The sequence below is a fragment of the Phaethon aethereus genome (assembly GCF_964289735.1).
Source record: "Phaethon aethereus genome assembly, chromosome: Z".
Lineage (NCBI taxonomy): Eukaryota > Metazoa > Chordata > Aves > Phaethontiformes > Phaethontidae > Phaethon > Phaethon aethereus.
This window is the reverse complement of record NC_138577.1, coordinates 70724723-70740186: the sequence shown is the minus strand read 5'-3', so window position 1 is coordinate 70740186 and position 15464 is coordinate 70724723. Positions and strand designations below refer to the sequence as shown.

General features: G+C 36.7%; 1 protein-coding gene across 1 annotated transcript in view; it reads left to right on the top strand.

Moving 5' to 3' along the window:
• Positions 1-15464, top strand: part of HSD17B4 (hydroxysteroid 17-beta dehydrogenase 4) — a gene marked incomplete at both ends in the record, with an annotated part of 68089 nt that overhangs the window by 4955 nt on the left and 47670 nt on the right. The window contains 9 exons of the mRNA XM_082013660.1: positions 2263-2370; positions 2894-2953; positions 3973-3994; positions 4110-4156; positions 4927-5011; positions 6730-6917; positions 9344-9435; positions 10030-10054; positions 11667-11795. Coding sequence (XP_081869786.1) covers positions 2263-2370; positions 2894-2953; positions 3973-3994; positions 4110-4156; positions 4927-5011; positions 6730-6917; positions 9344-9435; positions 10030-10054; positions 11667-11795 — 756 coding nt within the window. The remainder of the gene's footprint in view (positions 1-2262; positions 2371-2893; positions 2954-3972; positions 3995-4109; positions 4157-4926; positions 5012-6729; positions 6918-9343; positions 9436-10029; positions 10055-11666; positions 11796-15464) is intronic.

Sequence of the window (15464 nt, the reverse complement as noted above, 5' to 3'; positions counted from 1 at the left end):
AGTAAGTGCATGAGTGGAGTTGCTTTGAAAACCAAACTGGAAGACACAATTTAGCAATGCACCTGAGTTGTTCCAAATGTGTGTTTGGTTTGTGGCACCCGACTACAGCAAGAAATGAGCTCGTTTGTTTTTTAAAAAAACATTTAGTGTAGGTGTCAGGTCCTAAGCACCACTGTTTCACGCTACAGATTTGCTTCTGCTGCTCTGCACTGCTTGCTAATAACGCACTCGTAGCCTTAGAGGAATTCTTCTATATGGTTCAGACTACAGCCAGTCTGTCACAACTGCTACAGTCTGTGGCTCTTTTCCACTGGATGTTTTCAACTGGAAATTACATGATGTAAAACTTGAGCTTAAGATAAAGTTATTTATCTGTTGTTTTGTTTTGCTTTTTAAATTGCTCTGTCACACGCATGGAGTTATTTTATATTTTTCAAAGCCTAGAATGGCTCTGTTCTTTCTTGCTTACTTATTTTAGCTTCAACTCCGCTAGTGCCTGCACTCAGCCTAAGTGCTTTGCTGTCTCTTGAAATTTTCCTGAAATATTTAATTAAGATTTTTTCAGCAAATTACTGTTGATGTGAAGGATAAACATATATAAGCATGGCTCTGGTAGAGAGTTGTAATGTCTTAGCAAGACTAACTGAATGTATTTGTATGAATGTTTACCACAAAATTGTCCACACTTCTTTCCCAGGACAGATTAGAAATCCTAGTGCTGTTCCTGACTTGTTTTTCTTTAATGTCGTCTTAAAGACCTTTGATGTTGCAGACTGAGCAGTTTGCCCATGTTGTGTCTTCTAATGCTTCGCTACACTTGGAAATTTTCCCTAACGCCTAACCTGAATTGTGCTAGCTGCATGTTTGAACTGTTAGATATTCATCTATTTAGCTTGGAGATTTAGTCTCCTTTCTTTTTTGCATCGGTCTGTTAATGTACTTGAGCATATCATCATGTTCTGTCTTAATTCTTCCTGCTTCAGGCTAGCTTGGTTTTGGTTTGGTTTCGTGTTGTTGCTTTGGGTTTTTTTTCCTATTCTTTAGATGGCTCACTTCTTCTGAGTTTTGGCATTTTTGTTTACTCATATGGATTTTCTGCAGTGTTTCTACATTTCTCTTGAAGTGCTGCACACAAAGTTGAATACAGGATTCCGGACAAGACTTTCTTGGTCTGAGTAATAGAGAACAATTTTGTCATGTGTCCTGCAAGCTATGTTCCTCTTTACATGGAGAGTTTCAAAAGTAAAAGAAGACAAGAGACAATATGGGTTTATTTCCTTTTGTGTTGATACATCAGACTTAGAGTTGCTGCTTATCATCAAGAGCAGAAAGAATATCTTGCATACTTTGCGGATTTCACTGTGGCTGGCTTCTTGAGGACTTCAAAAAGTATGGAAGACACAAAGCTGGAGTTCACTGTAGCAAAACATGGTTAGCAAAATACCAATGTTGCATGTAAATCCACAGTCAATTCAGGTTTTCTTATGATTTTATTTTGCACAGATTTAAACATACTTCTTAGCATTTTTTTTTAATTCTTTGTCCAAATAAAAATGTGTGTATGGATTTTTTGGGGGTGTTTTTGTTCCCCTGATGAATTCAGTGAAACTGTGGGACATGCAAATACAGCAATGCAGTAAACTCTGGTGATAATATGGTGCATCTACTATTAATGATGCATGCCCCAGTACAGAGAGCTGCCTGGAAACAAAACAGCTGTCCGTGTTGGGTGGCCCTCTTATCCCACAGGAGCAGTCTCTGAAGCTCCGGAGCATGCTCTTCTCCCTTCCTTCACACCACTTGATCTGTTCTATAGTGAAGCTTACTAGTAACATTTTAGCTACTCACAGGAACAAAGTCTTCTCATTCTGTTTACCCTTCATGCAGTAGCTATCGCAGAGACCAGAGTTAATCACCTATTAGTGGTATGTAAACTTGATCTTAATCTCTGAACTACAATAACACAGTTAGAGAAGTAACCTAGGCAGGGCAAACAAGTTGAATGCATGGTGGAGAGGAAAAAAAAGTTCAATTTCCCATGTTATTTTAAAAAAATGGTACCATGTGTTATACTACTTTTAAAAAAATAATAATGTGACTGTTAATAACACTGTTCTTCTCTAATCATCTGAGATTCTCAGTAGGATCCAGATGCAGCAGGTTTTATTAATGTTCATAACTTACAGCATGATAATGAGATAAGGAGAGACCATGAAGTCTAAGCCTTAACAGTAAAAAAATTAATTTCTTTTTGATGCACAGTGAATGATCTTGGAGGTGATTTCAGGGGATATGGCAAGAGCTCCTCAGCTGCTGACAAAGTTGTCAACGAAATCAGAGAAAAAGGAGGGAAAGCAGTACCCAATTATGGTATGTTGTTTTTCCAGACTAGTGTAATGCTTTTTCTACAGTAATAGTGGAGCTGTTGAATGAAAAGTTGACACTGATTAATAAAGGACTACTGACAGCTTGCCAATACCATATAACTTCAATAGATATAATGTAATGTGGAGTAGGGAGACAGAGATGCTAAAAGTAAGTGCATAAATTGCTTTTTTAATTAATACTCGTCTACTAATGCCCTTTTGTTTTGTATGCTTTCTTAACATTGAAATACTAAGAAACTCCCATCTGCAGTTGTCAGAGGCAAAACGGGAATGGATTATTCTTACTTGTTTTGCTCATTTTTCTTGCAATGGCAAACATTGTGCCATTTAGACTTATGTGGGATTTGCTTTAGGCCACATGCAAATAGTGGCTGAATTTGAATTTGTTTTGTATTGGGGTTGTACACAATTTATTTTTCTTCACGCCATAGAACTAGTTGTTAATATCACAGAAGTGCAGTATATCCAGTTCATTTTACTTCAAAATTCATACTTTTTTCTTACAGATTCAGTGGAAGATGGTGAAAAGCTTGTGAAGACAGCACTTGAGGCTTTTGGGAGGATAGGTACAGTTGGTTAATTCTTGTTGAAACTTGTTTGCAAGTGCAGAGCCGTTATAAACTGTACAATTGACAAGTGTATGAAGCACAGTGAGACAACAGTAGAACTCAACAACCCTTGAGGCTCTGAGTCGGTGAAATCTAAATCAGGATCTTTCCACTTTAAATCTGAATGGGCAACTTTTCTGTCTGTTTGGTACTTTTTAGCAGAATTTTAAAGCTCCATATATGATTCTTGTTTTCCTGCCCTTCAGAATTTTGGTACTTCACTAATGATTAACAATTTCTGTCTCGAAGCACAATGTTCATCAAATGTTATAACTAGCTGCATAAAATCAGGATAAATAATGTTGCTAAAAAGTCAGAGATGCTCTGTCATGTTTTGGAAACCCTTTTGCCTATGTGAAGGTCAACATGCTTTAACATAAATAAAAAAAGTGCTTGAGATAATTTATCTAACAAATAATGTTCCACTTTACCATATGCTTGCCACTGCTTAATTGTGACATTTATGTGATTTTTAACTCAGGGTTAAATGGCTAAAAGTACACGTGATCAAAGCCAGCAGGAATCAAATATTTGACAAAAAATTGTTATGATTCAGGTTGCTTTAGTAGCTCTGTGACTCTGTGGTTCTTCCAGTTATCATTTGAGTTTACTGCAACAAAGATGATGGAACAAACTGCATAATCAGGAGCACTCTGGGATTCAAAGCAAGCTGCAAAACTGTGCAGGGTGGCTGCATCCTGCAGGTATTGTGTTCTTTAGTAGCCAAGCAGGTCTTGACTTTATCAGTCTTTGTTCTATTGGCAGGCCAAGACTTGCCTGTACTGAAGTATTTTGTCTTGTCTTAATTATTGTCCAATGGTAGAGTTCCACTGTTTGGGACACGGAGCTAAAGAATAGTAATATAATATATTTGCGCAGTGTTCTTGACTCTCTGTATTTTTAGAAGTGGGAGAAAAATAAAAACAAGCTTGTATTTTATCAGTGCATTCACTTGGTTTGTTGTCTTGTTTTTGCAGATATTGTTATAAACAATGCTGGGTGAGTAAACCTGAAGTTTTTTTCCTGTTTGATTGTGAGTTGTCACTTTTGTGTAAACACCTATTCATCTTTTTGTTTGTTTGTTTTGTTTTGTTCTCCTAATGATGCATTTTAGGATCCTAAGAGACCGCTCATTTGTTCGCATAAGTGATGAAGATTGGGGTGAGTTGCTATACTTTAAAATGCACTTTCTGTGTGAAAGATGAAAGGTACATCCCTCTCATTGCTACAAGGAGGAAGAGAAGGTGGGGATGACTGTCTATGCCAGATCAGAGAATTATCTTTTGCCCTGAAAGCTTAGTGGTAAGCTGTGTTCAGCTTGCAAAACAGATCTGTGCTGCAGTGCATGGTAGGTGTATGTAGTTCCAAAGTGGAAGAACGATTGTAGCGGTGACTCCTGGTTACTGAGTGAAATACAAAAAAGAACCATGTGAAACACACACAATAGTTTTTTGTGAGCAGAACACATTCCTAGCACCAGCACTGACTGACTGAATACTAAACAGGCTTAAAAAACCTAGAACTAACAACAGAGGAAAGAAAGCTGATGTGCCAAGGAACAGAAGAATGGCGTGAACCTTCAGTGAGATGGTAGGTGGTGATAAGCCAGTTGAACAGACTTTTGCAAAGATGGTCCAGCTTCTGTAGTTCTTGTTTGACTGTGCTCAGGTGCAGGAATTTTGCATGCTTGTGAATTCTGTACAGGAGAGCCCCATCCAAGAGGCAGAAGAGGTGATCACTATGTGTTCAGGCAAGCAGTTCAATGTGATCTCTAAAAAAGAAAAAAAAAAGAAAAGCCCACCACTTTCTTTAGTAACAATTTGAGAGTGTGAAGAGAGTGCAATTTTTGTCACGAAGAACAAACAAATGGTGTATTTCAAGTTAGGAGATGAAATCCTGGAATTACTAAACCGACATTGATTTGTTCCTAGATGTAATTCATAGAATTCATTTGAGGGGATCGTTCCTAGTCACCAGAGCTGCATGGAATCATATGAAAAATCAGAAATTTGGCAGGTAAAAGTTTGTCTTTTTTTTTTTTTTTTCCGCTTTTTCAGTAGGGTTTAAGAAACTGATGCATGCCCTGACAGTGAAGGAGGATTGTGTCCTTTTCTTTCACTGTCACTGGGATAAAACAAAATCAGTACAAATGTGTAAGCCCTTATTCTTTCAGTTTTGCCCCACTCTCCACCTCCCCAGCCAAATGTTTGAAGATTTTTTTCCATGTAGATATAAATATTACTGACAGGAGCTGTAGGGTAGAAATAGAAATACCATTTATTTTCATGAGGACTGGTAAGAAATGTTTGGTGCTTGTATGTTAATGCAAGTCTGAGAGATTCTTCTGCTCCTTGTTCAAATGACAGGTACATGCAGTTATGCTTGTGGGTCTTGTCTTTTTTTTGTTTAGGGTAGGGGTTTTTGTGTTTAGTTTTTTTTCCCTTTGGACGAATGTCTTCGAAGTTGTGGGAGTGTTCTTGTCTATTTTGGTATGTGTTACTGTTAATTGAAAGAGTGCAGTGAATTCAGACCTTTAATTCACTTCTGTTGTTTTTCCTTGTCAAAACATTGATGTGATGATATTAATCTTAACAATCATACCCACATGTTAAAAGCTGTATGAGCTTCTTTGTCATTCGCTGACCAAACTGACATTCATTCTCATCTAGGGAACTGAACTGTAAAAATGGGGGAGGAGATCAGCAAGCAAAATACACAGCTGAAGTCTAGGACTTGCATTCATTTAGGAAAACGCTTCCCTTGGCTCTTTTGCTGTATTTGCTTAGGTAACAATGGTAGCAAGTGCTTCTGCAGTTTATGTATAGATATGTGCCATCTGCAAAACGCCTGCTTTATATAGATTTTTTAGCTTTTTTCATCTTGATCATATTGAGCCAGTACTTGTAACACATCTCTTTATTTTGGTTAAAAACAGTGAATTATTGCAAGTGAGGCAAATAATAATAAAAATGACATAGATTAGATTTTGATTCCAGTTATGCACTGTGTTTATAGTAGATTGGAACAGATTCTGATAATTCTTTTGAAAGTGAAGGTGTAGACCCTTTTCTTTTGAATTCCAATTTATGAGAAGATGTGCAGCGCAATGTTTCCTTGCCTTAAACCAGCTATGATCTGCAGTGGTTTTAGAGCTTTCTTGTGAACCGTTCAGTCATCTCCATAGCAATAATGTTAGGGGACAGCAAAGGCCAAGACTTTGCTATTTTCTTCCTTCATGTGTTTAATGCACATTAGGATTCTTTGAATGTGAATTCTGTAAGAATGAGTCTTCATGTATTATCAGGTAGATACTAAGGTGAAGTCATTTTCAAAAAATAATATTCTTCTGACTGCTGAAGCCATTTGTTAGTTATGATACCACTCGAAGTGCAATTAGAACATGAAAAGAAAATACATTTATACCATATCCCATTGTCACAGAATGTCTGTTGTAGTTTTGCAGTGTAACTCAAAAAGGCTCATGACTTTGTTAGTTTTCTGCTACTATGACAATTCTTCAGGATTTGTCAGGTGTTTGCTAACAATCAAACATAAAAAAGGCATCTGTTTGTTAGCAAAACCAACAAACAGTGTTTCCTTATTTGCACACTTTTGTTTTGTCGAATATGGAGAATATAATGACAAAGCTGGAAAATGCTGTTGTATAGAACTGAACAACATGAAGAAATCACTGAACTTTTTTTCTTTTTCTTTTTTTCCTCTTCTCGTCTAAGAATAATTATGACTTCCTCTGCTGCTGGAATATATGGAAACTTTGGTCAGGCAAACTACAGTGCTGCAAAACTTGGCCTTTTGGGTCTTTCAAACACAATTGCAATTGAAGGCCGGAAGTATAATATCCACTGCAACACAATTGCTCCTACTGCTGGATCCAGACTCACCCAGACTGTCATGCCACAAGGTGAGTCATTTAAGGTCTACATGTACTCGTATTTTTCAGTGAATTGAAGGACAGCTAACTTTTCTTGTCTCTTAGAAAATGCAAATCCGTTACACTACATACACTGATAATGCATTATTCCTCCTGTCTTTTTGTCTCTGAACTGTCAACTTACTTTGTCCCTTGTAAGGAATTCTTATTTTCTGCCACAAGATAAGCAATTTTTGTAATTCACAAAAGCAATTTCATGTGGCAAGGCTCTTTAATTATAATCTCTTCCAAGATCCTTCTACAGTAGTGGAAAGGTTTGTTTGTTTCATCAGACGTGGAATCAGGTATGTGCATAAGGTGTCTGTACTTGTTATAATATTGTCTAATTGCAAAATACTGTTTTTTGCACAACATGTCATGTGTGTAGTTCTTTGTTCCATGACCAGCAGGAGATGATAATGAACTGAGTTGCATAATGTATTATGTTTTTCTTTATTGCACGGTTTCTAATCTTTGAATGCTTGAACAAGTTTTAACAGAGCACTGCATTGGGAAGTCAGTATAAAGAACGTTGTAGGAGGCAGCTGTGTGTAAAGTGTAAATTTAGGATAAATAGAGTGACTAATTACTTCTGGTAAATGACCAGAAGAAACAGAAAGAATTTGGAAAAAAAGTCTGCAAAAGCAATTGCTCTCAGTCTTCTAGAATCAGTCTATTCTACTTTCCTCCTGCCCTTCTTTTCCCTAGTAATAGGCAGATTTCAAGGCCAGGGGAATCATTATGTTTTTCAGACTGATATACAAGATATGGAAGAGTAATATATTTTATACAGTTATGCATGGATTGAATGCATGATTTTGTTTAACTAATCAAGTTCTGTGTAAAGTATCCTGGTTTAGGTCTAAATAATCTAAGTGATCAGGAAATTTACCACCTCTATAAGTTGTAGGTCCCAGGGATTTATGTCACTTACTTACAGAAGAGTCAAATACATTAAGCTTGTAGCCATGAGTTCCTGAAGCATAAATTGGAGTTCAGTAGCTGGAATTTCCTGAACATACTTACATAGAGTCATAAAACCACCTCCTGATATTCTTACATGACTTCAAGATGAGTGAGATTCTTTGGTCTCCCTATAACATAGTTAAAGCTCTCATAATTTATTTCTTATCTCCCTCCCTGTCCAGTTTTTCAAATACTCCTAAAAGGTTTGGATACCAGAACTTTTAAACACATTTTTACATGTCTTACCAAATTATCATTGTTATCTTAGTCAGTACTTTCCCATTCATCATTAGATGTCTACAAGCATCTAATGCTTTAGTATTGCTACAGTTATGTATGTTCAACTTGGCCCACTTACTGTTGCTCTTGCTAGAACTTTAAATGTATTTTGCATCTTTCGTGTGTTTTTTTAAACTTCTACCACCTGTTTCTTAATTAATAGTGGATTAATAGCATTAGTGGTAAGAGTCTGGTGCTAATTTTTGAGGCTAAATGGTGTGTGGCATAAAGTGGAATACTTTAGAAAAGACTAAGACTTTTGTTACGCACTTACAACATGCCACATTAAATGGAATTCAATTTCCTTTTACCTTTGTGAAACTTCTAAAATGAACTTCTGTTACGTCAGCTTGGCTATTAAAGAAGTATCCTGTAATGCTGAACTTTCCCAGCTCTTCATCTGTCAGGATATATTTGAAAATGCTTGCTGACCTTTAGCTGAGGAACACCTATGTATCTAGAGCTGTTGAAAGAATAATAATCTAAATGCTGAAAAAGGAAATTGAACAAAGTTATATTTTCTTTTCAGACAGTGGATAGAGTATGTGGTAAGAGCTGCCTGGACAACCACACTCTGCTTCGTGACAATATCTCCATTTTGAGATAGTTTTCTCTTGTGCCAGATGATAAAGAAAATCCCAAAATACAATTGATATATGAATTTAGCAAGGCTGATAATTCCTGATATTTCATTTGGAAATACTAGCATTTCCAAATGGGATGTTTCTCAAATATTCAGCAGCTGCAATTCTTTTCATTCTTTTCTTTATGACTGACTAGCAAATTAAAAGGGAAATTGCTCAGGTACATCTGTCAGGATTATGTCTAGCTGGCTTGTCCATGTTTCAGGCTGCCTGTCAGGTGGAAATTTAAGAAGGTACCTGGCTTTGCAGTCTGCATGTTATGGTGTTCCCAACATTTAGGCAGTCTTTCATCTGTCTGTCTGACAGCCAGTGTCCTTGGGTTTGGAGGCATACATGCATCTCAAGGGTTGTATATATATAATGAATCTTCAAATGTTTCATTTAATTTGTCCTTTCTTTTAATGTCAGAACACTGTTGGTTAAATTCTCCTTGGCTCTGCTGTTCATCAGAAGGTGTTAGAGTAAGAATAATTTGGTGATATCATACAGTATTTCTATTTTATGATTCCCCCCTCCAATTTGCTCTAGATCTGGTCGATGCTTTCAAACCAGAGTATGTTGCTCCCTTAGTTGTTTGGCTTTGCCACGAGAGCTGTGCGGAGAATGGCAGTCTGTTTGAGGTAATTTTTTTATTTTCCCTTTCTTCCGCCTCTTTCCCTCCGTTTGCCCATTCACCCAAAATCAATCATTTGCTTTAGCCTGCCCAGTCTTCACCTTTTTGCTGAAACAGAATTATATGTGAGATACTACGTACTCAGCATAGACAGAAGAACTGTTGACCCTGTTGTGCTGTGATAAGTACATCAGGCAGTAACAACCGTGTCAAATTCTGATGTGTGCTCAAAATACTACTGATTTGATTGCTACAATTCTTACTGTACCCTAATAAGTTTGAAAATGTACCAAAGCAACTACTTCAAAAGAAATTTTTGTTTTCCAAATCATTTAAACACAGAAAGCAACTTGCAGGAAGGATGAATTACTCAGTTAGGGAGCTCAAACTGCTCATAACTTGGATGGAAGCTATTATGTTGTTCTTGGAGTTTTATGCTGCTCGCGTTCCAGTGCTTAACTAAACTGTTAAATACATCAGCAGTAGTTCAGAAATTTTTATTATGTTGAGTTTGTTCTGAAGTATAGTTTTGTTACCCTACATTACCAAAATTTTGCTTTACAACGTATGGTAAGCTGATGATTTTCTTTTTTATTGGCAGGTGGGAGCTGGCTGGATTGGAAAATGTAGGTACTTTGTGTTGCAGGATTGGTTTTGTTGATAGCAAAAGTATGCAAATTGTCTTTGCCATTAACCTCTGGTCAAGGAATTTTTATTTAGGGAGAGAAGATTAGCAAATGTGTAGGGTTCTGAAAAGACTGCTTATTTTAAGTAAAATTTTGTCACAAATTTCGCTACGTGTCGGGGAAACTGGTAACTTTGGTATGTGCTTTGTTATGCTTTTGAGCTGAGTAACAGTAAACTTAATCTTGGATCCTGAGGCATAACTGAAGTCAGGAAGAATCTCCCATTTTTGGTGCTAAGTATATGTTGCTGCCTTTTCTTGATAACTTCAATTTTTCATGGTATAAAAGTAGCACATGCTGGTAAACAGGCTGCTTTTTAGTTGCTTTCCACCTTTATTTATACTCCTATAAAAATACTAGTGATACGAATTAACATGTTGAGGCAATTAGCTTTCTTAATAACCAGTAGCTATGTTAGCTAAGTATTTTCCTTGAGTGACTCCGGTAACTAGCTTAAATATGAACGTAAAGAAAATTTGCAGACGATACTGAGGGCTTACAAGATGCAAAACATCATTCAGTGTCTGAAATACCTTTTTTCCTAAATAAGCTGAACCTTATAACAGCATTATTTTCCTGAATTGTTCAAGGACTTTTAAGCCTATGTGAACATCACCAGTGGGTTGGAAGTAGGGCCATTAATTCAGGAAGTGGTTACCCCTTCTTCCAAAACATTTTTTTGCCCACTTGGTAAAGATTTTGTACTTTTCTTACTGTAAATGTTCTGGTGCCACTGGAATAGCTTTTCCCGGGTAATGTATTAAACAGGTTAAACAAGTCAGGGCAACAGTGTAAAACCTCTTGCTGCCCTCCACAAGGAGTTGAGTTTTAATGCAGCTGAAAATCTGTGTGTTCTCTGTGGTCAGAAGAAAATACCATTTTTCATCATTATAATGGCTACTGCTGAAGTCTTTAAAATGAAACCAGGTTCTTAATGAGGTACCAGTATGGTTTTATTAATTGTCTATTCCTAATTAAGAGCAAAACCAACATGACAGATTAAGGGTTAGTTGCCATCCAGAAAGTCTATATCCTCCAGAATTGATTTCACATTAGCCTTACCGCTTTCTCTTGAGTTACAGTATTGAAATACAACTTCAGGGACCATTTGGAGGTGCTGGCTGCTGGTATTAACATTATTTCATAGATAACAAGTGGTTTTCACGTTTTCCCTATAGTTTTCCAAGGCTTTCAGAAGATTCCTAAGCATTAGTAGCTAAAGTCATGTCAGAAGAGAATGTCTGTAGACACATACTAGCTACAACTTTTCCCTAGACAGAATCCTAAAACTGATGTAATATTTTCAGATAGCAATCAGTCTATTGTGGCTTTAGCAAAATTTAAAACCAGTGCTATTCCTTTTCTAAATGTTACTTAAAAACAGTGAGCCCTTTTAGTCCAGCTTGAAGCGATACTGGTGAGTTAAATCAGAGTTCTGACAACTATTCCTTTCTTGCACTGTCTAGAAAGTGGTGGCTTAGATGTAAGTGATCTAAAGAAACTAAAAGTCTTTGTTTGTTACGTGAACTCTCTGGCTCGTGTTTCCCATTAGTGCGCTGGGAGCGATCCTTGGGTGCTATTGTCAGAGGAAAGAATCAGCCAATGACGCCTGAAGCAGTGAGAGATAAATGGGAGAAAGTCTGTGACTTTGATAATGCCAGCAAACCCAGAAGTATCCAAGGTAAAGGGGACTTTAATGATGTGGATAGTTCGGGCAAGCAAAACTTGGAATAGAATGCTTTCTTGTCAGACATTTGCTGAAACTTTACCTCAAAAGTCTACAGAACCAGTGAATTCTTTCATAAATGTATAACATTAATAATTGACTGTTTCAGTATGGTCAGATCTTTTTAAGGAAACTTTTGTGTTCTTACCAGTAGAATTAAGACAGTTTTCTCACGAGTTTCTAGGGAAGTGACATTGCTGTCATTTGATGTATCAGAGCCAGACAAATGATTGTACCTACATACACGTAGTAGCAGTGTAATGGAAAGATTGTATTTTCTTTTCAGTCCTCATATCTTGTTTTTTTGGTAGACATTTCCATACCAAAAAGCTCTAACTAAACTATGGTTAAGTCATATGGTATAACACAGCAAAGAACTACTTCCGTACTGCCTTGTGTTCCAGTGTAACATCACCCCCTTGGCTGGTGACCATGATGACTGTCTCTTTCTTTGTTGCTTCCCATTATTTGTTTTGTTGGTTTGTTGGTTTTTTTTTTTTGTTTTGTTTTGTTTAGCCAAAATTACTCTGACCTTTCCTGCTGCCATACTTGCTTCTCTTTCATCTTCCAATCTTTCTCTTTTTTGTCTTATGTCTGTCTTTGTTTAGATCCATAGTTGTCATAGTTTATAAATGAACCATACAGATGAATTTTCCTGACTGCTTTCCAAGATTTCTCAAGATGTTATCTTTAGTTTGTTAGTGTGAGTTACATGTGCTTGGTATCACTGATGGTTGTTTTGTTATTATGCTTGTCATTATTTAGAGCAAAGACTGAGTATTTGTCAGATTAGGAAATGCCAGCATTTAAGTGTTTGGGGGAGGAGGGAAAGAGTCATCCTTATGTACAATGCTAGTTAAATTTCAAAGATGCTTAGTATGCGAAGATACACAGTAGATGTTTAAGCTGTTAATCCATTAGGGCACTTAGTTAAAACCTTAGGGATATGTTTTTAGATGTCTAAACGAAAACCAGAATAGGAGACACTTTGTTCTTTCCCTCAGATCTGGGTAGAGGAATGTAACAAGCCATACAGTAGTTCTGTATCACCTTACTGTTTTCACTGATCTTTGGCTTATAGATGTCTCACTTCCAAATGTATGTCAGTTTATAGATGCTCTCTGTCCTGCTGTGGAATGGTATTTATAACAACATAATTCCAGCTTTACAGCTTCTGATCAGTTCTCCAACCTATCACATGTACTATGTTATTTTTATGGTCGGTAGCAGAAAAAGGTTGTAGAAAAAAAGTTGCAGATGGGAATTTCTTTTGACAGTTGCTTCAGCGTTACATATGATATTCCATATCTGCCTCTTGATGCTATTGGGAGAAAAAATTGGACAAGATTTTGGACTTCTGAAGTAAATGTGCTTACAATACCATACTTTAGCTTCTGTTTTGTTATGAACTTAAGCAAAATACAGCATTGTCTTTTCAGTCACATCAAGCCATAGACATTGCCAGGCTGAATGAAAACTCTATGATTAATTTGTTGCGTGTGAGAATCAGAAGAAGGGTTGATGAAAATTCTGAAGAAGGTAGCTGAATAAAATTTTCAGTTCTATATTGAAAGTTTTTTCTACTGCCAAAGTCCCCACTTCATTGCTTGAAGGTATTCAACAGTTAAATAAGGGAAAATAATTAGAGTACTTGCATTAAAAATGAAAAGCTACAATTCCTAATATCTGCAGGTCAAAACTCTCCCAGAAGATTTCATTAATTTAAGTAATTTGATGCTGTGAAGAGCAATCATGTACTAACCATTATGTATAATTATAAAAAAAGCCCCAATTAGATAAAGTATTTGCTTGTAATACAGTAGAAAATCTCATAATCAGAGATGTCAATCTTGTTTCATAATTTAGGCATACTGATAAGAACAGTTTGATTTTATTCATTCTAGATTACAAAAAAAGTAGGAGCGTCATCTGTTGGTTCGTTTGTGTTTATTTTTAAAGGTAATATTTTTTACAGGTGTAACAGTCATACATAACAACACTTGGATTCATGTTGTACTTTTTTTTTTACTTAGAAATCTCTTTTTTGCAAGTGTAGGGCGAAGGCATTCTCTTAAAGGTAAATAAATCAAATGTTCCACATCTAATGTCTGAATGATCACGTATTTAGAGCCCTGCCTGGCCAAGGACTCATTTGATGTTTAACTAGAGCATGGTAATAGTTGTGTATTTTAGCCAAGGTCATTCTGCTGGAGATGCTGAACTCTTGAAAACTAAATGGAAGTACTGTCTCATCTTTATGTTTTAGTGGTGGTCTTTTAAGAAATTAAAATACTGAATTCTTTTTCTTAAAACCAGTTTAAGTAAAAAGATGCAAATTCTTCTTTCCATCTTCTTTTACTTTTTTTTTCAACACTTAGTTTGTAGGCTTAACTTGTTGGCACATAAACGGAATCAAGCTACAACATTCTTTCTTGTGTACCAAAATATGATTTTATAGGGTGTGTGCAATTTTAATTAATAGGAAATAGCCAATTGTCACTTGATTTGGCAGCTTATGTTAATTCAGTAACTCACTGAAGTTTCTCAGATACCATGATAATGTGCTCAGTAAAGCAATCTTTCTTGGTGGCTACCCTATATGTTTTTAGACAAGCAGCTGCTGATTGCACAGTATACAGCCTTTTGCCCAAACTCCTCTCCTTACCCCAAAAGCTATCTGACACAGTTGGTGTAACTGACTATGCCTGCTTTTGTCTTTCCTTTTAATGCCTCACATGCCTTTGAATATTATCTGCAGTTATTCCCTAAGCTTTACAGGCTTGTCCTTAATGTATTTGGAGAAGTCTGGCAGTTCCTCTGTACTTCCACACAGTTTCAGGTACAATCCTACCAATTAGCAAAATATATGATTACTTGGGCATTCACTACACCATGTCTTTTTAGCAACAGAAAAATCTGATAACGGACTTCTTTTTCTTGTTGGGTTTTTTTAAGAAACTATGTGAGAATTTAGGCCTTAGGAAGTTGAAGTGGAAGATGTAGTTTTGCTGGTGTGTGTTTTCCTACATTCCCTTTACCAGGAGTGAAAGGTACCCATCTACTTAATGCACCATGAAAATGTTGCTGCCTCTGAGGCAGCAGTAAATCTCCAGTGACTTGTATTACAGCTTTTTCCTAATTTGTATGATGATGTTATTTTCTTAGTCATGAGTAAACTGAAATAATAGTTTTAGCTTACTTTATACCACTTCAGAACAAGCTAGAAATCTTTAAAGAAGGTAAGCAGGGCATAATCAGAGCCTTAAGATTAGGATACAGAATCAACTTACAGTCTACATCCGTGAGTCACTGTAACCAGCTCGCTGTGTGCCCTTAGGTAGTAGCAATTGCAGAATAATGTGACCTGGCTTACCTAGTACTAGAAAAGAATTGCTCAGCCTGTCATTTGCAGCTGATTCTAGTGAGCTGACACATCTGTCAAGGTAACATGATTCCGTGTTCTGAGATGCTGAGAGTTCCTGGGCTCCCGTGCCTGTGCATAAGCAGAAAGACCAAATGAAATGTGATAGAAAAGCTTCTGAATGTGTGGTGCATGTGTCACAGTTGCACATTGCACTGCGTGTATTGTATTCCCTCTCAGACAAAGCTAGAGCCAGTAGCCCT